Here is a 22,451-nt window from a genome sequence, read left to right on the forward strand (position 1 = left end):
GATGTAGATTTTATCTTTATGGTCAAGGCAAACAAAAATGACTTTTATTAATCTGTTTAAAGGTGTTTATTCAGATGACAGCTCTTTTGACCTTGGACTATAACTTCCATGCCTCAGTTTTCTCATCTGTAAAATAAGAGTAACTATCTCAGGGTTGGAGTGAAACCAGTAAAGCTCCTCTTCCTGCTGTCTGACATACTACCAGACCCAATAAGCAGAGACGGGGATTGAATTTTTATGGGCATTTTATTCAGATGGCCCACAGTCTGGTAAGGCAGGGTATGTACAGCCTGTCTTAAATTACATTTTAAACAGATTCTTTTTATAAGAAGAAACTTGTAGGTAAGGGGGTTACAATTCAGGGAGAAAATCAGATAAAAGCTGCAGCATTCTTTCATTTGTGTCCTGGGGGAGGTGGTCCTGGCCTGTGGTCTTTATTTGTGCCCCGGGCAGTGGACATCTAGCCCTGGAGCTTATTGGCTCAGATACCATCTTGATTGCTAGTGAACTGTTTATGGTCTGGAGTCAGGGTGGGTTATACCTTCGGTTCCTGGAAAAATAGCTTTTTATTGCATTGATTACTAAGCTTATTAGCTGTTGCCTAAACTGAATTTTTCTAACTCTTGAGTCCCCCCATCATGTGTAGAAATAAATATACTGTGTATCACAGTGCCTGGTACAGAGTAAGTCCGTGCTGAACAGAGCCAAATTGTAGTGTGGGTATAAAAAAAATCAGTAATAATGATTCTATCTTTATTTCAAATTTTGATTTATCATAGCTTTTTTGTTATTAATTTTGATTTGAGTATTTCATTAAGGTTTATTTATTTTGATTATTGACTTTTTAGTACTTTCTTAAAATCTGTTCCAGAATTAAGTGCCTCACTTATTCCCCACCAGTCCCAGCCCTGGAGGAAGCAGTGCCTGTGCTGTGTGTGCATGAACTACTTTGTGGACATTATTTTTAAAAATTTCCCAGATAGTGATAAGTGGCTTTTAAAGTTTAAAAAAATGTTCAGTTTAAAGTAGTTTGTGCTTATTAAGAAAAGTTTAAAATATATAGATAAGTGGAAGTAGGGACAATAAAAGTCTATGTTCCTTATTTCAAACACAACCACTATTGATAACTTTTGCTTTTTATTTACTACTATTTTTCATTTTAATGTTTTCAGCCCTTAGAAAACTCTCCAGTATTTTTTTGTGGCTCCCCTAAAGAATTACACATTCAAAAGGGAGATAAAATTGTTTGAAGTAAAACTTAAGATATTGTGATTGATTTAATTACCAGGTTTAAGATTAATATTGGAACATAGGTCCAAAATATAGTAACTGTGTAAACTTAGGGTAAGCTATTTAATTTAACACCAATTTTTAGAAGCAAAAATGCCTAATTATAGTGTTATTATATATTTGATTATAAGGGTTAAATCAATCTATGTTAAATGTGTATGCATGTCAAGTGCCTAACACATAGTAGGAGCTTTGGAAATGTTTTCAAATGCCGTACCTCAAGTCATTCATTCTTTTCCCTTTCCTCTCTCTCCCCTTCTGTGTTGAAATTCCTCTATGACTGTTATAATTTTAAAAAGTACATACATAGATATTAATTTCTAGATTTAAGTCTTGGCAAAGAGTAAATGGAATTGTGTACCTGGGGAGTTCCTAAATGCTAATTTTATGTAACATTGGAAACTTCTTCTATTTTGTAATTATTTGACCTTTTTTTGAATAGACAGAGGACTGTAAGACCTGGCATCTCTTTGTGGATGGGCCTGTGGAATATTCCTAGCCACTGTTGGTCCAGTTTTCAGAGCTTGATTAAACATCACTCTCTCTTTTAACCACATGTTTTCTGGAAGCATTTTTTCCTCTTGTTTGAGAGGGAAAAACGGAAGCCCATTGTGTCACATATATAATACTTTAGAAATGTAACAGAAGTAACATTGGACTGTTCAACAACCTTTAGTAGAGGACCAACAGTGGCTGCAACTCCTTCACCATCTCTGTCACCAGCTTTGTTTGTTTCTAAGTTATATGATGTGTGTGGTTTGATTTGGCAGGGAAGCTTTGATTGCCTACTTTGACATTCGCCCTCCCCACCTACCTGTTTGTATCTCCAACTCTGGTCACCTTCATTGTAGAGTATCTATGAAGAAGGTTGTTTAGTTTAGTTACATAGTTTTACAGGCACTCAGGGGGAAAGCATGACTTGTCAGGATGTGTTGCTCAGGAATAACATTCGAGTCCCCTCAAACTCTGGCTTTTTTTCTGTTCCTTGGCAGTCTCTTAATTTCACATAGGAAATCAGTCACAATGAACTGGGAAGAAGTGGAAGGCCATTATTTAGGCAGTAGGATGAGAAGTGATACATCATCTTTGCTGCTGATGAGTTCATCTTATGGAAGGGACATGATCTAATGCTTTTTAAAAGAGGGGACTTCCCAGTTATTGTTAGGAAACCTGGTATTATTGTAAATGATCATTGTCTTTTAAGTATAAACTAAATTAATTTAGAGGTGCTAGTGGAGAGTCCACAACCCCCTTTGCCAACTTTCTCCTTGTAGCCCTGGGGTATTTTTCTTTTTGCAGAAGTAGGTATCCAGCATTTTCCTGCAAGCCTGTCCTCTCTCTTTCCCTATGTTAGGTAACTAATGGCCATTAACTCTGATACCTGAGAGTAGTCAGAACTGTGTGACCTCTGCCAGCTTGTCCCATCTCTATCATGTATAAATCTAGATGGTTCACTGGTGTTGTGCCTTATAAACACTGATGGGATTTGCTATAAGTGAATTTCATGTATACAAAGAAAGATATTACAAAAGCCGTAAATTTGGAGGGTGGTTATTTGCATTTTTTAATTAGATTGCTTTGGGGGTGGATATGGGAAGAAGTGGAAAATGGACATTATTTGTCTTCCAGTTGTAATTGAACAAAGCATTTTTATGTAGAAAGAAGCATTTTAGTGTTTTTTTAAGGTTTTGATTGTTTTTCTCACCAAGTGTGTATTCTCTGGATCTTAAACTTAGCATCTGTCATGTACTGAGGAAAGTTAGAAAACTTTGCTCCATATGAATTCCTTTGAAGGTTGGGTCTCTGATAAATCAAACCAATATGAGGCAGTTTCATTATTTTTTCTATGAGCAAATCTTTATGGATTGCCTACTGTGGACACAGTACATAAAGTACGCATAGTGTCTGCTGCCAGTTACCTGCGCACACACACGCATACACAGTACTGAGTGTGTGGAGGGGTGATAAAGCATGCCGAGATTGTTCCAGTTAAGGTTGAGGCAGTGAGGCAGGCCAGGCTTTGGTGACTCAGTCTGGGAGTTTTGTTTCCTCAGAAAAATCCCAGGCACATTATGTTTTCCTTGGCTTTGTAAATTTCCATCTCTAAAACAAATAAGTAATACTGCTGGCTGAATTATCATTATTGTGATTGAAATAAATTTATAGTTTGCAGGAAAACTCTTGGTATCTGTAGTGTAAAAGCTCTGTGTTCAGCCTGAGGGGATCCTGGCCCTTCAGTAAATTCATGCAAGACATGTTTTTTGAGTACCTATCCTGTTTTAGGACCTGGAGCAGAACAGTGAGCAAATAGACAAAAAAACCCTGTCCTCATAGAACTTCTTGGGTGGTTTTTTTTTTTTAAGTTGTGATTAGACAGACATTGAACAAATAAGAAAAATAGCATAGAGAATGCCTGATGGTGATAGAGGCTGTGGAAAAATGGAAGCAGGAAAAGGGGCTGTCTCAGGTGACCGTGGGCTGTCTTTACTGAGAAGCTTTTTGAATTGGCTTTACACAGTGTTCCTCCACAGAGTGGGACATAGCCATCATCCAATGGGCCTTGGGGGGTGAACAGAATCTAGCTAGGATTATAATGGTGGATATTATAATTCATGTTTTCTGGATGTGGGAACTGGGGCCCCCAGAATGGTAAATACACTGTCCTAAATTCACACAGCCAGTACCAGAGAGCCATCTCTAGAAGCAGAAGGACTCTCCCCATCTTAGTTTCTTCATGTGGAAACAAAGCCTTCTTTAGGGCTTTTCCACTGCTGTTCCAGCACTATGGTCTTACCCTAGAGCTGTGTAAAGAGGGTAGTGGGCCTCCTCTGAACACTCTTCTTTACCAATAGAACATCTTGTAGTTCTTTTTGTCTGCCAGCCTCTCAGCTCTTCCTCTGCTCTTTTGGAAATGAGGCTGTGATACATTTAGAAATATATCCACTTTTAGTCTTTATGTTTTTCTTTTGTGTGTAGTAGGGCAATATGATTTGGAAATGTTTATTATGCCATTGAGGTGACTTATTTTTTCCCAATTGTCATCGTTAAGATCTTATCATCTAAGCCCTCATTTTACAGGACCCAGAAAGGTAGGACTTAGGCAAAGTGACTTTTAAAGTATCACAAAGTTGTTGAGTGGCATGGTGGAGGCTAAGACCTCAGTGTGAGCTTTTTCTATGCCACTGTTTAGTAATCTGATGTTTTCATTTATTTCTGACTGTAGAAGTGATAAGTACTTTGGAAGAAAATTTTTAGAAAGCAAGAGTTTAGAGAATAAAATTACTGATAGTTTCACATACCAGAGGTAATCAGAAGTCACATTTTTTTGGTCTTGTATGTGTGTTTAATTATGGGCCTTTTCTCATTGTCATTAAAAGTTCTCAAGATATATACTTTGTATTGGTTCTGTTATTTATCCTGTTTTGGGGTTATATATTATTGGCCTCGAGTTGTCCGCTGGGCATTGGGCTTCATGTAATGACCCATTTGCTGATCTGGCCATCTGTCAACAAGAAAGTAGACTACAGGTTTTGATGATGCTGATTGCCATCTAATGCTTATTTATTTAACTGGGGTTTGGTGTTTAAATTGCTGTTACCTCTACTTGGATATAATTGAATCTGTTGAAGTGAAGAGTTTTTGTATCCCATAACTTGGGTGGTTCTCCAGGTTATCTCACTGGATCTTAGTTTCTTTATTTTGTGAACTGAGTCAGATCTTCACTTGGTTCCTTCTCTAAGTACTAGATGAATTCCAAAGGCTTCTCAAGAAAATTACAGGCATACAAACATTTGAATGTCATTTTAGAGGGCTCATGGACCACTTTCTCCCCAAGTTCAGCCTTGGATTCCAGTCTAAGAAACACTAGACCAGATGACAGTATGTTTTTCCATTTCTGTGATTATTTGAGGTGAGCATCAGACTTTATATAAAAATGTATTTTTTGATATTACTTCTTCCAAGACACCAAGGGGTCTGATGTGAGACCCTCTCTCCTCTCTCATCTACAGCCGTCCCTACATCTATTCTCTATTCATTGTTCTACCCTGTCTCTGCCATAACTATAATATTTATCACTTCACTCCTTGCAAGTGTTGACTCTAATCCTGTCCCACTCTGTTTTCTGCTTCTTGTGTCTCTTAGGTACAATGTTTTTGTTTTTCTCAGAAGGGAAAATCATTTTCCTGGTACCTTTTCTTTTCTTTGGCCAGCAAGCTGACCTGTAATAATACACTGTGGAAAATATTTAGTCATTACCTTTTTGCAGTTTTTCATAATTTTTACCTATAGTTTTAACTTTTCCCAAATTAAGAGAGAAGGAATGATTACTTTAGATTAGAGCCATATATATAATATTAAGATACATATTTAAGGGTGTTTTCCAAAATATGTATGTTATATATCTTTATGCTTTATATATTTAAATATACTTTGTATGTACTCTAAAGGCATTTGTGAGGCCTGTTTGGAAAAAGTCCAACCATTGCTAATATGAAAAAAATGGTTTGTGTGACATCAGTGTAACCTGGCAGCCAAGGAGAGTGTGCTGGAATGTGCATGCGTGAACAATGATGACTTCACTGTACTCGTCAGTGGGCATGGTAGATGCCATTGGATAAGCCTGTGTACTGTGTGGCTGTTGCATTTAAAATGACTGAGCTAGTAGAACAATGAATGTGCATCAGAATTTTGTGTTAAGCTTAAACATTCCTTTGGATGAGTCAGAAGGCCACAGCTATGGACAACTGATGTTAGGCAGCTTCATCATTACAACATACCCACTCAAGCATCGCATCTTGTGTAGTTTTTGGTGAAACATCAAATCGTCCAGGTGAATCCACCCCCATACAGCCCAGATGTGGTGCCCTGCAACTTCTGGCTTTTCCAAAAACTAAAATCACCTTTGAAAGGAAAGAGATTTTAGACTGTTGATGAGATTCTGGAAAATCTGACAGGACAGCTAATGGTGATTGTAAGAACTGTGTAAGGTCCCAAGGTGCCTACTTTGAAGAGGACTGAGGCATCGTTGTCCCTTGTACAACATTTCCTTTATCTTGTATCTGTTTCAATAAATGTGTCTATTTTTCATGGCACATGGCTGGATACTTTCTGGACATACCTTATATATGTACCTTAAACTCTCTAACATATATGTATATACCTTTAAAGTTAATTGATCTATTTCATATTTTTTAAAGATTTATGTATTTATTTTTAGTGAGGGGGGAAGGGAGGGAGAAAAAGAGGGAGAGAAACATTGATGTGTGGTTGCCTCTAGCACCGCCCCTAATGGGAGACCAAGCCTGCAACCCAGGCATGTGCCCTAACTGGGAATCAAACCAGCAGTCCTTTGGTTTGCAGGCTGGCACTCAATCCACTGAGCCACACCAGCCATGGGTAATTGATATATTTAAAGTATGCTTCTGATATGCCAAGAACCCCTAATAGGTGGGTAAAAAAGCTCCATTATGTTGAGATATTTGTTCTGTGTATGGTTATTCCTTATACAGTTATTATCTACAGCAAAATGCAGTTTCGAATTTTGTGTAATTCATTGCTAAAAACAAGTTTATTTGTATTTCTTAAAGATTCAGTTGTACTGTTTCCAAGAATACATTTGTCTCAAAAAATGACTAGCAAGTATTCAGTATAATATTTCTTGGCTGGGAGAAAGGAACATTTTAATTAATAGTAAATGATTCTTTGGGTTTTGGTTTACAAACAGTTGAATGCTTCTGCCTTAATTTGGGCCATTAACAAATGGAAATATTTGCATATTTTTACAGCTACTAAATTTATCTTTCAAGCTAAAGATAATCAGTAACAAGAAATGGGCATGAGCATTAAGTTCAGCAAATATGTTTTGAGCACTTGCAATACAAAAGACACTGGGTACTCAAATGTCACCAAATATAGATAGTCCCTGCCCTTAAGAATTTACAATCTCATTAAGAATGTGACATGTACAAACTTAGTAAAAGACTGGATTGTGAAAAGCTCCAAAAAAGAGAGGTAAGCAAAAGTTTAACAGAAGAGGAGTTAATTGATCTGGCTAGGAGGATCAAGGGATTTCATAGAGCAGGGTGGTATTTAAACTGCGCTTTGAGTCGCACATAGGGAGTCCTCTGGGTGAGAAGGTCCTTCACCTTGCTTTTCAGAATGTGATGGAACTTCACTGTACAGTGGGAGGGCAGAGAGAGATATGGGGGCTTTTGAGTCTAAAGTTTGCCTTCCTTATAGTAAAAAAATTTCCCTTAAAAAAATCCTCTGAATTTCTCATAATGTTTTTATAGTTTTGTGTACCTAACCTCAAAAATAATGTTCATGCATATTAAAATCTGAAAACTGAAACCTGTATACAGGAGCATTCATTCCATCCCGAAGTATTCCTGTTTCCCCACAGAGTTTACTCCACTTTGTTTTGACAGTGAAACTTTATACCCTTAATATGTGTTCATAGATATGTTTGTTATTGTAAGAGTTAAATAAGTTAGTGTGTGAAAGAACTTGAGGTTGCCGGGTCATAGGAGCTCAGTAGATGTTAGTGGATTTGAGTTCATAGGTCCAGCATATGCATACATGTTGTTCTTTGAAATGGTGGAAACCTTGGCTACCTGTTTCCTGTCCTAAGATGGCATTTCCTCTTGTGGCTGCTGTGACACAAGATGTCATTTTTCTTGTCCTCAGACACTGATCTCATAAACTCCCTAGAGAAACCACATCCTTCTCAGAGGTTTAGGTTCTGGAGTTAATGGTCTATTCTAAATGATCAGACTATAACAAGGACATCTTACACTGCCTGAGAAGTTAGGTAGTAGGAAGGCTAACAGTAGTGCCTCCATTCATCTAGGTTGTTAGAATTTCCTTTCTCCATAAGTTGGACCTACTTGAAGGTGCTCTGAGAACTGCTCTCCTGTCTCCTGAATTTAAATATAGTGCTCTGAGATGGTGGTGAGAAAGCTGTGTGAATTTGGCTGCTGCATTTCCTATAAATATGTTGAGAACCTTGTCTAGTACATTAATCAGTTCTCCTTTTATATAAGTGTCTGTGTGAGAAACTCTAAAAATTTTACTTGCCTTACCGCTTGATATCTTTTCTTCTTTTGATGATATGAATTATGGAACTGATCATGTTTCCCTTTCTTTCCTGGCTACTTGGAAGTTCAGAGCCAAATCAAAAATTTTACCTTGATTACAAAAGAAATATAAATTCACTGCCAAAATTTTGAAAAATATAGAACAACTTGAAGAAGATGCCTGGCTCGTGGCATGAGCACAGGGGTTTCAAGATGACTGAAGGCAGTTGTCATAGTTGAATTGCAAAGAGGGAAAAACAGTTGATTTTAAATAGCCGAAGCACTTTGTAATGTGTTGCTACAACTCATTACAAAATCTCCTTTGAAATAGCAGTTGGTAGAATTGTTATTTTAGAACACAATATCCAAGGTCCTGAATTCAAGACTAAGATAAGCAACTTCAGACTATGATAACATCAACAATAACAGCAATTATTATGAAATGAACCAGGGACTATGCTATGCCATTTTATGTTTTTACTCTTTTCACTAAATTATCTTGATGGGATTAAACCCACATGCTGACTTTATTTTTAGTTGTTGATCAGTAGCTTTTACATATTTGCGCTTTTTAGCAGTTGGCATAGTCCGAATAAACAGCTGGTTCAGCACAGTATTATGGGTTAAACATAACGTGTACACTGGATCCATATTGCCACTGCTTGCAGTGTGACCTTCTTCACATACATAAAATCTCTGTGCATCTGTTTTCTCATCTGTGAAACAGGAATAACCATGTTACCTACTTTATAGGGTTGTTTTGAAGATTAAAAAAGTTCTCTCTTCAGGGCTTGGGACACAGTGGGCACTCTAATTTCCTAAAATACACAACCCACGTTCCTTCTCATTATCTAGAGAATATCAGGGTACTTTGATGCAACAAATAGGATAGCATTCTCTCAAAGTCCAGAACTTCTGGTGGCTTTAATGATGATGGGGATGTAAGGAAGAATTGGGCTATTTAGAACTTCTCAAGCCATTTCAAAAAGGTTTTTGGGTTGTTGGTTATGCTGTATTTTCCTAAGGCTTAGTGTGTCTGTTTAGTGCCTGTGGCTTACCCCTTCCTTGCCTCTTCTGATTCATAGAACATTTCTAAGTGTTAATTTAACTGTTTTTCCATTATTTATTTATGTAACAGGCTTTGGGGGTTTTTTCCTACCCTCTTTTAACTTTACAAAGATAGAGTTTTAAATTCACAAATCATATTATTTTAAAACACAGATTTGGTGAGTTTATATTTACCTTGGAAGATTACCCAAGGTTGAAAGATTAGGTAGTGTAAAAAAATATTATAGAAACTACTAATTTTTTATTAGAGACTTGTTGAACCCTTGTGACTCATTACACAATTAATATCCACACTCAGAAGAATTGCTGGTATTTAAGTGATAGAGGTCCTGGTAGAAAGGAAAATAGATGGACATTGGGTGCCATCTCAGCTCCCTCATTCCCCATGTCGCACCCCAGCCCTCCCAGCCAGTTACTTTGCCTGGAAAGTGGGAGACTTGTACTGTATCTTATGTGATAGCTTATACATTTCCCTGGGTAGTGTACCTTATGGCACCTGTTGTTGCTAAATGACACCCATTTCCATTGTTTGTTTACTTCTATTACTTCTATTACCTACTGTAACTAAATCCTCTGATTTCAAGAAAATAAGCAGAGTAACTAACTGGGAGAAGCACTGCAGCAGCCCAGGAAGTACAGATTAATATTTAATCCTATCTTAATGTCAATTTCTGTGTAACTTTAAAATAAATCCCTTAAAACTTGTTTTAGTTTTCCCTAAGAGATGATCTTAAAATGATTTAAAAATTACTGTTATTGTGAGGAAATAATGAAAATAGGCTTTTGGGAAAACACATTTTGGGTGCCATCCCCAGTGAACCATGGGATGGTGACTCAGCTACTTTCCTGTGCTTTGTGTAAATCTCTGTTAATTATGCTAATCTGTTACTTATGCTGTATATTCATCTTGCCTTCCCAACCACCTCTGGCACTGCTTGAAAGGACAGACACCCTGACTATAGATGGACTTAAAGTAACATTCTGTTTAATAAGAACAGTTACCATGATATATGGTTTCCCATGAAATTGTTTGATGACTTTGTTTTGCCAGCATAAAATAACATGTAAGCTAAGTTTTTTCGTGTAGATAGAAACTTTCTTGACACCTGCAGCCACGAGGTTGCAGGCTCTGGAATCCCTTGCTGATTTCTCTTGCTGGCATTGATCATCAGCCAGCCTTTGGTGTTTAGCCATAATACAAAGAAAAAGCATAAAAAAACTAAGAATTTTAGAATATCTAGATGATCTGGCTGTCTTTTCAGCTCCACAAGCTTCATATTTGAAGCAATTACTTCAAATAATTATGAAGGAGTTTAACTGTGACTGGTTTTCTTTTAAACACTGTACTATTTTGATTTGTGCCCATCTGGCCCACCCTACGTGGAGCCGACACAATGAGGCCGGTCTTTAACAGAGAGGCAGTACACTGTGTATTTATTGTACAGTTCAGGATTTGTTTTCCTCTGGCCTGTGAGAGGGACCCTCCCATTTCGTGAGCGGTAGTAACACCCCTGAAGGCTGGCCGTCACCGTCATGCCCTCCCACCCTGGCAGGCTCTGCAGACCCAGCCAGTGGGGCTGACCACTTGTGCCTGGGAAGCCAGCTAGCTTCCTTTCCTTCCTCTGGCCACTGGCATGCGTGTGTCTTGCAGAGCCAGGGTCCAACAGCTGTCCAAGTTGCAGACTTTCTGACTTGCATTTTTAGCCAAGAATGCAGGTTGATAAATGCAGGACAAGTAGAAGTATCAAAAAGGAGCTGGTGATCGAGTGCCCCATGCAGCGCAAGGACGCATCTCAGGGAGAAGTGGAAGCAGAGAGCCCACAGCCAGTGATGGTAAGGGGCACATCCACAGTAATTCTTTTGCCTTCCCCACACAGTGCTTATAATTGTGTGCATGCTTCGTGCCTTCTTGCCTTCTGTGGGATTTTAAAACTTGCTCTGCCTGTCTCTTGAGAACTCTCTTTTCCTGTAGATTGTCTTCGGTTCCATTTTGATTTTCTTTGTGAGGAAAGATATGTTAACCTTTTGTGGGTAAGCGTGGTTTCCAGGAGGCTTCTTTGTATAACACGACCATATATTGTTCAAAATTATGTCCCACTTCGCTGCAGTATACCCAGGGAAGAATGTTTTAATTGCCTTCTGTAGGGTTGAAAAAGATGTCCTTTGCAAAATTAAAACATTTTTACATTATGCATTTAAGTTATTGGGAAAATGAGGAGGATGACATTGGGGGCTTTTAAGGAACATAACTGTTAAAGTTACATGTGGTCTTACTCATTTTAACAGGTTTGCCTTGAACAGAGTAAGAAATAACCTATATTTTTAACCAATTGATAGAAATGTTTCTGTTCTTAACATTAGCTCAACTCATAGCAGTTTGATAAATTTACGTGTTTCAGTAGACTTTGTAAGGGAGGAATGTGAAGAACGGTCGTGTTGTTAGGATCAATGAGTAGTTTGTGCTGTCTCAGAGTTTATTTAGTACAATGAAGTCACATAATTTTTAAAAAATAAACTGCATAAAATCACCAACAGACACTGCAAAGGGGACAGTTGAGCTTTTCAAATGAGCTGTTAAAGGGATTCTGAAACTAGTACTTAGTGATTTTATATAGTAATTTTTTTTTAATAGAGGTCTAATCGACATTATCATAAAGTGTTTGGTTAATTAACTTAATTTTCAATGAATATCTTTAAGAATCTGAACTGAAAGTTCCCTATAATGATTTAATTTGAATTAAACTGCTTTCCTCTGACATTGAGACTGCCTTGTATTGTACTGACTTCAAAATTATATTCCTAACCATGAACTGAGAAAGTCAGTAATGGGCTTTTGCACTGTAGGCTTTCATCAGAAAGATTTAGGCCTCTACCCTGGAATACTGTTTAGAGATGTTATTCATTATTTTGGAATTCTTTCTGGTGCACAATAGTTCATTTATCTATTGAGTAACTGACCTGCTTATGTGCTGAATAGATTTAATTGGAGGAAATTGTGTGGTTTGGGTTCCTTTGTGAATCTTCTTAAAAATCTTTTTAAGATTTTGTCAGTGATTCTTCAGATGTATAGAAATATTTGTCCAGATGATTACACTATACAGAAAGGTACTGTGTGGTTTTTTTAATTCCACAAGTGAACATTAAAAAAGTTTATCTTTCTAGTGCTCAAAAATAACAATAACAATAACAACAACAACAAAATCAGCCCCTCCTATCCCAGTTATTTGTTTAGGTCAAATCTTACTCCAGGCACTTACTTCCATGGAGAGGTTTTCCCCACTGTAATGGATGAGGTATGCTGGCTGCAGCTGTACCTGGTGGGGATGCTCATCAGGGCTCAGGAGCTTTTGGCAGTGGGGAAAGTTCTGTCTCCATGGGGTAAGCAAGATACAAAGAGCTAATATCAGATAAGAGAAGCAAGGGTATTTAAGTAGGGCCTCTGCCCAAGGACAGACCTCCTTATCTGTGATTATTACTGCCTGCAGTGAGAATTCAACACACTGCTTGGAGTAAAACTTTTTCCGAGGACGGTTTTCAAAAAGTATGCCCACACAGCCATGAGATCTATTTTTGTAGTGCTATTCGTTACCTCAGTAGCTCACATGCTCACTGAGAATTCCCAAGTCTACAATGTTTATTTATTTAATTTATTTTTATTGATGAGAGAGAGAAAGAGAGGATTATCAATTTGTTGTTCCACTTATTTATGCACTCATTGGTTGATTTTTATATCTGCTCTGTCTGGGGTTGGAACCCACAACTTTGGCATATGGGGACAACACTGTAACCAACTGAGCTACCTGGTGAGGGCTGCAACATTTAACTTTATTCAAGACATAGCACTTTGAAATTAAGTTCTGCCGGTTTTATTTATGTACATAATCACTCCTTGGGGGGAAATACTATACAGTTTTAGAAAGCATAAATGTAATTAATACATATAATAAGAAATATAAATAGTAGAAAGGTGGAAAAATAGAAAGATGTATAAAAAGATCTTTTCTCTTCCATAGACAGATGGAAAAATAAAGTGCCCTTACCTTTATTCTCTAAAAGTGCTCCCTATTAATTACCTGGTATATATACTTCTAGATTTTTCTCCTGTGCATATAAAAACATAACACTGTATTTGTGTGTGTGTTTGGAAAATGTGCTAATACTATAGATTTTGCATTAATTTTCTCTCAACATATCAAGAACATCTTTCTTTGCCACTACATACAGATTTATGCCATTCTTTTTAATGGTTGCATATTATTCAGTTTATGGCTATATCATAATTCAATGATTATTCAATTTGATTCTAATTCTTTGCAATTATTATAATGTACAGTCACTGAAAAATGATCGTGTGGGCTGTGAATGACTAACAGTGAATGTACTAGTAAATATAGCTTATAGCACTTACATAAATCAGAAGTACTTGTTCTATAAAACTTCTATTAGAAGTTTCCTCCAGGCCCTCATTGGCGATGATGTTTCTTTCTTTTCTGTTAAGACAAAGGTTAAGGTTGCTCTTAGTAGTGGCTGCTTGTTCTGTGCAAGGTAAAGTTATTGAGTATTTCTAAGAGAAGTATGTGTTTGGACATTATAAAGTTTCAGAGGCTGCAGTATTCAACTTATAGGCACCTATGTAGGTTTTGTCCTTTCATTTTGACTGTAAGCGGGGAAGGAAGTACATGGTGAAACTTCCCTGTTCCTATCCAGGCTCACTGCCAACCCCATTGAAAAATGCCTTTGTGGGCTGTGAGTGACTAATAGGGGAACAGTTGGGATATTCTTGATGGCTACAAGTTAGTTACCCTGCTTACATTTGAATCCCTATTTTTGCCTCCCCCCGCCCCACACCCCCCTGGCTCAACTCTAAGTAATTCCTGGAAATAATTTATTCTAATTGTTAACTGCCCAACAATTTAGAAGAAAAGGGTGTGGCCTCAAAGAGTAGAAATGGTTGGAGATGTGTCGTTTGTGTTGTCCTTTAACTGAGTTACTTTTAGGAGGCAGGTAAAGACTGCAGCACAGGTCTTATGTGAGGAATTTTGAAGGTTGAAGGATGTGAAGATAGAAAACTGAATTTTCATGTGTTAGATATACTCATTAGGTAGTTTTTGAAAAGTTCTTTTAAGAGACACCTTTTCTATTTATGTTATTTTCTGAGATCTTCAAGTGTTAAAAAATGAATCTGAGTTCTTATTTTGGTGTTTGAATGAACAGATGATTAGTTAACTGGCCACATGAGAAGGTAGCACGTGTGCCAATGTGTTGTAGGTAGGATGAAGAGACTGGGCCTTTGGTTGGACAGGTCAGTATATTATCTGGGAAAAGTTTTTCTCTCCCCGAAGTTCTCTTTACTTTAGAAATAGCAGAAGTGAATTAAGACAGAAATCCTGAAGTATAAGCTTATGAGCAATGATCATGGTCTTCCCAATATCCTATACACAGGAGGCAAACTCAAAGCCCATGGGCCGAATCTGGCCCTCCACCTTGTTTTATCTGGCCTGGCACCTTGTTTTTACCCAATGGCAGTGCCAAGCCCTTGCTTATCCATTAAGGAGTAGTTACATTTATACAGTCCTAAAATTACATTTGCTCCTTTGAAGGCAACCATGAGGCTGATGTGGCCCCCGGTGAAAATGAGTTTGACACCCTTATAGTATAAGACTTTGGGTGTCTGTGATTAAGTTAACTAAATTATATGTTTAAAGTCCTTTAGCCCTATGGGTTTTTCTACATCTTTATAGATGTCTTTAGAAATAATTAACCATATGAAATACCTTGGTGATACTTAATAAGTAGTTTTCTCATTTTTAAAATACTGAGTGGTGAAGGAAAGATGCTCCTGCAAGGTTTATGTAGTGACATTCCCAGGTGACAAAAAAACCAGGAAATTGTACTTATTTAGAGCCATAGCCTTCCCTGTGCTTTTTGGTTTTCTCCTTAATTTGTTTATTCTTTCATTCATCAGACCTGTATTTATAAGCACTGAGATTTGTCAGACTTACTGTGTAGTGCACTGGGGAGGCAGGTGAGTGAAACCAGCAACCTCCCTCTCTCCCCAAGCAGTAAAGTCTGGGTAAGGAGGGGCTTTGTTCATCAGAAATACTTTTTACGTGGTGCTTATTAGGCACAGAGGAGTGTTAATCTCACCCATCCTTTTCCACTAAAGCAGACAACATTTAAATCATCATCAGCTCCAGGAAAGGACACATCCTTAATTTTTGAGCTCCTAAAACAAGCCTAGCCTGGCTTTACAGAAGGCATAGGGTCCCCTAAATATTCATATGAACAGTTTGCATGAATGAGGCCCCCAAAGTTGCACACATATTTTGTGGACTGGTTGGTGGAAGGAACCTTTGGAGAGTGCATGCTTCAATAGCATTAGGGTGAATTTAATAACCTTGCCAGCGTGGAAAACTATCCTAGAGAAGGGGCTTCCATATCTTGTATCACCATCTCATCATCACAATGCTGAGTCACTGTTACCTTCTGGGTTTCTTGCTTGTATAGAATAGGAAAATCCACCTGGCTCCTGTGTGTTTCTTTGCTCATGAATGTCATCAGTACGGAGGCAGAATGTCTGGTTACTATTTTTTTTTATAACAAAGTAATGCCAGTTGTTTTTCTTTGGGGGGGGCATAATAATAAAATGGGAAAAATATATAGTGATTTGCTCTATGCTAGACACTGTTTTAAGCCTGTTAAATACATAAAATGAGAAGCATGTAGTAATAATCTCTAAGGTCTCCTCTTAGAGATTATTAAGGGGCTAATGTTTTAGGGTTGTTAGTGTTGATCATTGTTAGTGTTGATCACAGAATAACCTGTGATGGAGTCAGGTCAAGATTCTGGAATTTAGTTTTAGATTCTAAGTTAGTTTATCCAAAATTGTTTGAATTTTGGAGTTGTAGCTGCCGCAAAATAGGGGATATTGACTTTTCACTCAAGGTAAATAAGTAACACAGGTGAAATGCATTGATCAAGCTGGAAATAAATAAAAGTTAGGAGGGAATATTACACAAGAGAGGCAAGAAGCCCTGGCTTGAGCCTACAAATGACATTTCACTATGAGTATAATTTTGGAACTGAAAAAACTTGGAAATTATAGTTTAGCCTCAACTTTCCAGAAGTTTGAAATATCCCTGTAAGGTAATATAGCTAGTCCTACATTTCTCTTAGAGTGACGTTTTGTTTTGAAGCTTTAGAAGTTTTTAGTGTTTGATTTCCAGACAATGGATGTGCCACTTACTGACAGGTCTTTGATAGCTTTGCCACATTCCTGGGGAGGAGCTGATCTGTAGTTCTGTTTTGGGACCTCCTTGCTCTTGAGAGTTGTCACTACCAAGGGAGAAACAGAAGTGTGTGCTGCAGCGGGGATCTGCATTCTGTGTGTATTAAACAACATTCGACATTTCTAAGCCAAGATTATGATTCTGTAAGATGGAGATAGTAGTGTCCGCCATTTAGACACCTCATCTCCGAAAGTTATCTGGACTGCCCAGGTCAACTTACTGCGTTCTGTCTTTACTTATTCTGCGCTATACTTCAACATGCTGCCTGACAGTTTTTTTCAAAACACAGAGTTATTAACTTTCCTGCTTAAATGTCTCCTCTGTGCAGAGAAGGCAAAGCATGGCCCTTAGAGGCTGTCCCTGAACTTATTTGCTGTCCTCATCTCTGCCATTTCCCAAATTCATCCTGTCCTGGGCCCTGTATTTTTCCACTGGCGATGCTTCCACACCTGGGCCCTGCTCTTCCTTTGTCTGGTATGTGCTTCACTGCCTGACCATTTCCTTTTGTCCTTTGATTCTCAACTCACATGTCAGCTCCTCCACATAGCCTTTTCATACCCTGTCCCTGCATTTTCCCACAGACTGTGTACTCCTTTGGCCCACCACGGCATCGTTATTCTAGCATGTTAAGTAATTATGCATCTCTGCCTCACTTAATTGGCTGTGGGGGGTGGTAAGGTATGCCTACCAGGAACCATGGTTTTTTGGTTTTGTTTTTTCAATTACAGTTGATATTAAATATTTTACATTAGTTTCAGATGTAAAGCATGGTGATTAGGTATTTATATATAACTTAGAAGGTGATCCCCCTGATATGTCCTGGGGGATCTACCAGGTATCTACCTGGCACCATACATAGTTATTACAGTATTATTGACTATATTCCCTGTGTTATACTTTATATCCTTTTCTTTTTATTTCATCTCTGACAAAATGCGGAAGCTACTGCACCCCTCCTCTGGTTTTTTTGTTTGTTTTTTACTTTGTTTTGCGAGGGGGGGGTGGTTTTTGCTTTTCCATACCCTTTGCAGAATATATTGACAAAAACCAGTTGCAGAAAGGGCTTCAAGGAAAGACTGTATCTGATGAGGATTCTCTTTTATTCTTCCTTCTTTTGCCTTCAGAGGTTTAGCCTCCAATATCCAAATGTGATGAATTGCCAAAAAAAGTAATAAAGGATCACCTAAAGGAACCTACTTGAATAAATATTATGTGGGCATTGTGCCACTAAACCGTGCTTCTATTTTTTAATGTAAATTAAAATATTACCTGATATTTTATGTGAATGCTTGAGTACAGAAGTGCAAACTTAGGTGACCAAAGTCAGAAGCCTTCTCTCTCTTCCTCTTAGCCAGCACCCCTTCTGTTATCAGAACCACTTCTTCCTTGTCGGCCACACCTGAAACCATAACATCACCTGTGGTGGTTGTAGTACACTTGGAGAAATCATTGTGTGACTTTATTGTGTGAAGCTGGGTTTTCCTTGCAAAGATCATCACATCCTTGAAATATTTATTGGTAAAGTAAATTAAGTACTACCTAATGGCATTCATATGTATTCCAGGATTCAAACCTGGTTCTTCAGGAAGATTTACTATTTTGTGATATTTTTAATATTCTTAAGAGAGAAAATAAGTCTCTTTCAGGAAGGGATTCTGCCTTTTCTTTTCCTTGGTGAGATCATTGGAGCCTGGGCGTTCAATGTGGCTTACATTCCCAGATATCAGAGCTGGGCAGAGAGCAGAGTCTCAGACATATGTTCTCCCTGAGGTGTGTTGGCTGAAGCATCACAGCGTGGAGAGTGGTTTTAGGTCTTATATAGAGGGAAATGGAAGGATTGGGGAAGCATTTCCTGTCGAAGAACTCTGAGATTCCATCATGCTTATTGCCATTGGGTTATGGGAAGGGTCCTGTGTTGGAACCAGGAGAGCCAAGCCCAGGACCCTTCATTATTCATATAAACCCTTAATTAATTAATCAGTTGGTATAATTCATATAACCCCTCTGAATTTCAGTTTCCTCATCTATGAAATGGTGAGGATACAACTGTAGAATTTGGGGGAAGTTTAAGAAGATAATGTGTGTGTGTGATCCAGCAAAGTTATATGTATGTTACACGGGCTAAAATTCTCTTTATGTCTGAATGACATAACTATATATGACCCCATGACCACCATTTGTCAAGTTTCTGCCTTTTAAAGGTACTGTATATTGAAACCCTTTAATAACCTTATGCCAATGATAAGAGAAATTACTTCTTCCTACCTGTAGATGCAGGTATGGAGATTTAATAAGCTGCCCCAAGGCCACATAGGCAATAATCAGTGGATCAAGATTTTATGAAAATATTTTTAATATGAAATTCTCAGACATACACAAAAGTAGATTAGTAGAGTGGTTCTCAGCTTGAGTGTATACTAGAATCAGCTGGTGGCTTTGTTAAACCCAAATTGCTTGGCCTCATCACCAGAATTCTGATTCAGTAGGTCTTCAGTGAATTTGCATTTCTAACAAGTTCCAGGTGATGATAATGTTGCTGGTCTACGACCACACTTTAAGAAACACAGAGCTGGTATTATGAACCTCCTACCTGTCACCACCTCCAACAGTAGTAACATTTTTGGCACCAGGACTAAATACTCCCTACCCTTCTGCCCTTAACTGGTATCTGAAATGTCTTCCTAGCCGTGAGGTGTATAGAATATATGTTATGAATATTCCATCCCCCACCATCACTATTTCAAATAAGTAGCTTAAGTAAATTGTATTGAGATCTGACTAAATCTGGCTTGTATAGCCTTTTAGCTTAATTACTTGACCTCCTCATTTCAGAGTTCCAAAAATAGTTTTTATGGGCATAGGAAGAATTAAGAATTTCAGATATAATGTTACAATTATGGTGGGGATGGGGATGATTATTGGCTGGAAAAGAATCTGTAGCATACATTTAAGATAGAATTATTCATACAACTACCATGGTGTATCTTTTTTTTTCTTGCTTTCACATGTAAAAAAATGGCAGGCAGAATTAGAAGCTGGGATGGTTATGTGTATGGGCGACACAGGGCAAGCCCACCCCTCCGGTTCTCCACATGTTACCTCTCTGTTCTCCTTAAACTCTTCTTTGTCTCTCTTAGCCCTTGTCTGTGCCAGGATAGATGACACTTCAGGTACTGTCTTTGTAAGGGCAGTTGCACCATTCCATTCATTTTTCTGCTTCCATTCATCTGTGCTTGGTCCTTGGGCAGTGACAAAGTCCCCTAAATCCCTGTCATGCCTTTCTTTCTTTATTGACATTCTCTGCAGCATCCCCATTGAGCACAGCTCACTTAATGCAGGCATTTTTGTGGGGTTTTGGTAATCAGTATTATCTTTATTATTACCCTAAATTCCATTATTATGTTTCTCTTACATCATTTTCCAGATGTTTGATAGTTTTTCATACATTCTTTAATTCTGTTCATTTAGTAATAGGATAATAATTTTGGAAGACCACAGTTTTTTTTATAAAATACATGGTCTGATATGTATTTATAAAATAAATGGACTGACAAATACAAAACTTCAGACTTTTTTCTTCCTATCAAATTGATTTTGAGTGTTCAAGTTTTGGAAATGCTGCCAAGCCTAATAAATAAAATCTTCATTCAGTGACAAGTTCTCAAATTTGAGTGCTTAAATTTGGTATAAAAATATCTTATCCATGTTTACAAGATTAAAAAATACTAGATTAACAAGTACGTCATTCTTGGTGTTCGTCTCTTCTGAGGACTATCCCCACCTTTGCCTAATCTTACATTTCAATTTAAGGACTATATTTAGATGTTTGAAGTTTGGTAGTTTTTACGTATTCTTCTGAACATTCTCCAGTTCATTCACTATTGTGGTTTAATGCTCACGTTTGAGCCTGCTTCTCAGTGCAAGTTTAGACGAGGTTCTCTTCAGCTTTTTTATATCATGTGCTTATGCACATTGGCAATGAAAGTACAAGAATTAAGATATAGAGGCCAAGAAGAAGAGCATGGACCTGGATCCTGACCTGGGATCCAGGCCCAGCCTTGCAGCAACTCCTCCTGGAACCCGAGACAGTCACTTAACTCCCACACTCCCTTGTTTCCCTGTGTGTGAGATGAGAGGGCTAGACCAGATAATCTCAAGTTCTAATATTTGCAAAACTGTAGTTCTAATGTTACTGAACCTCCAGGTCCTTTTAAATAAGCATGATCCTAAAGAGCTGCCAAGACCATTGTTGCTACACACTAATGAACAATCTAGAGAAGAAATGGGATCACATTTTATGAGGGTCTCTTAAGTTTTAATGTGGTGGGTTGAGAGAAGAGGAAGGCTCCATGTCCATTTCAAGGTGATAGGAAGTCATTTTTTATGACTGGAGGGTGGTACAGGACTTTTGTCTTCGGTGCCCTTTTTGCTGTGCCAGTTCGCTGGCTTCCTTTGGGCCCTTCCTAACATTACCCATCTGCCTCTCTGGCCTCATCTTTCACCACAGGCTATAGGCCGGGGGTGGCTTGGAGACCTGTGGCATACCAGGTGAGCTAAACATTGGTACTCCCTGAAACAGGTGGCACTTAAATTGTTTACTATTTTAGATGAGAAACTGAAAGCTGCTTGGAGCAGAGGTCCAGTAGGAGCCCTTGTACAGAGCTATTCCTTGCTGGCTCCAGAGAAACTAAGGCCAGTGGGTGGTTGACAGTGGTTAACCAGCCATTGTCAAGCACATCCATCCCAGAGTCCTGCTGCTCACCTCAGGTAGCTTATTCATGTATTCTTTGCAGTCACATAGAATATCCTTTCCGATAGGAGTTATCATAAATGTGGTTTTCTGTCTTGTATTGGATTTCCAGTGATGCTGTAGCACCCGAAGTGACTGTGTCCCAAGCCCTTGGCCCGCTACCACCCTGCGCCCTTTATGAAACTGCCCAGCTGTTGTGAGCTGCTTGCTGCTTTTTGAACTCATGGTGCTCAGAGGAGTATTTATCCTGAAGCTAGTGAACCTTCAGTTTCAGGATCCCTTCCAAGACCCTGGAAGAGATTCCAGCCACTTTATATTCATAATTTTATATTTTTAACCCCCCCCCCCCCCAATCACAGGCCCCACAAAATCTGTGAGAATGCAACCTGGCATATCCATTTTCTTTGCAAGGAATTTCCAGTCCACTCTGAATCCTGGCTAACTCATTCATTTCTTAGATTCAACTCTTAACCTCCATGAAGAACACCATGGTGCTGGGTTTTGTCTCTCATCCAACACATTTATTGAGTGCCTATCCTATGCCAGGTGCTTTCCTAGGTGCTGGAACGTAGTGAATAAAATAGAGAAATCTTTGCTTTTGTAGAGCTTGTAATCCATGGGAGAAGTCAGGTTCATTCTGGTGGGTCAGACGCCTCTCATGGAGTCCTATTGTTCTCAGTCGTTCCGCTCTAATTGTTCACACATCTGTTTTCATTCTGTATTGTGAGCTCTCTGAGGTGGGGGCTGTGTCCTTTTCACCTTGGTGTCCCAAAGACCTGGCACAGTTTGCATGGACAGGCTCGGTAAAATTCTGGAGAGAAGGACACATAATTGCTAATAACATTTGCATGTGAGGAAGGGAGGCAGCTGCTAATTTCTTGGGCCCATTCTAATTATAGGAAAATAAGGATTCTTCTTTCAAATTTGACAACTTCAGGAAGTTCTTGGTGGGAGTATGTAATGAGAGTTACCATATTT

At 38.4% G+C, this 22,451-nt stretch overlaps 1 protein-coding gene across 12 annotated transcripts in view; it reads left to right on the forward strand.

Annotated features, from left to right (window-relative positions):
* DOCK9 (dedicator of cytokinesis 9) overlaps positions 1–22,451 on the forward strand; it is a 377,316-nt gene that overhangs the window by 127,135 nt on the left and 227,730 nt on the right. For 5 of the 12 annotated variants that reach the window (XM_037151680.2, XM_037151682.2, XM_053665377.1 and 2 more), the window contains exon 1: positions 11,025–11,267. The exons of the other annotated variants lie outside the window; for them this stretch is intronic. In XM_037151680.2, the coding sequence (XP_037007575.2) occupies positions 11,145–11,267 (123 nt within the window). In that variant the 5' untranslated portion in view covers positions 11,025–11,144. Of the gene's footprint in view, positions 1–11,024; positions 11,268–22,451 lie in introns of those variants that run through there. 12 annotated transcript variants of the gene reach the window in all.

Source organism: Artibeus jamaicensis, unplaced genomic scaffold (assembly GCF_021234435.1).
Source record: "Artibeus jamaicensis isolate MK-2021 breed Jamaican fruit bat unplaced genomic scaffold, CSHL_Jam_final contig_410, whole genome shotgun sequence".
NCBI classification, from domain to species: Eukaryota; Metazoa; Chordata; class Mammalia; order Chiroptera; family Phyllostomidae; genus Artibeus; species Artibeus jamaicensis.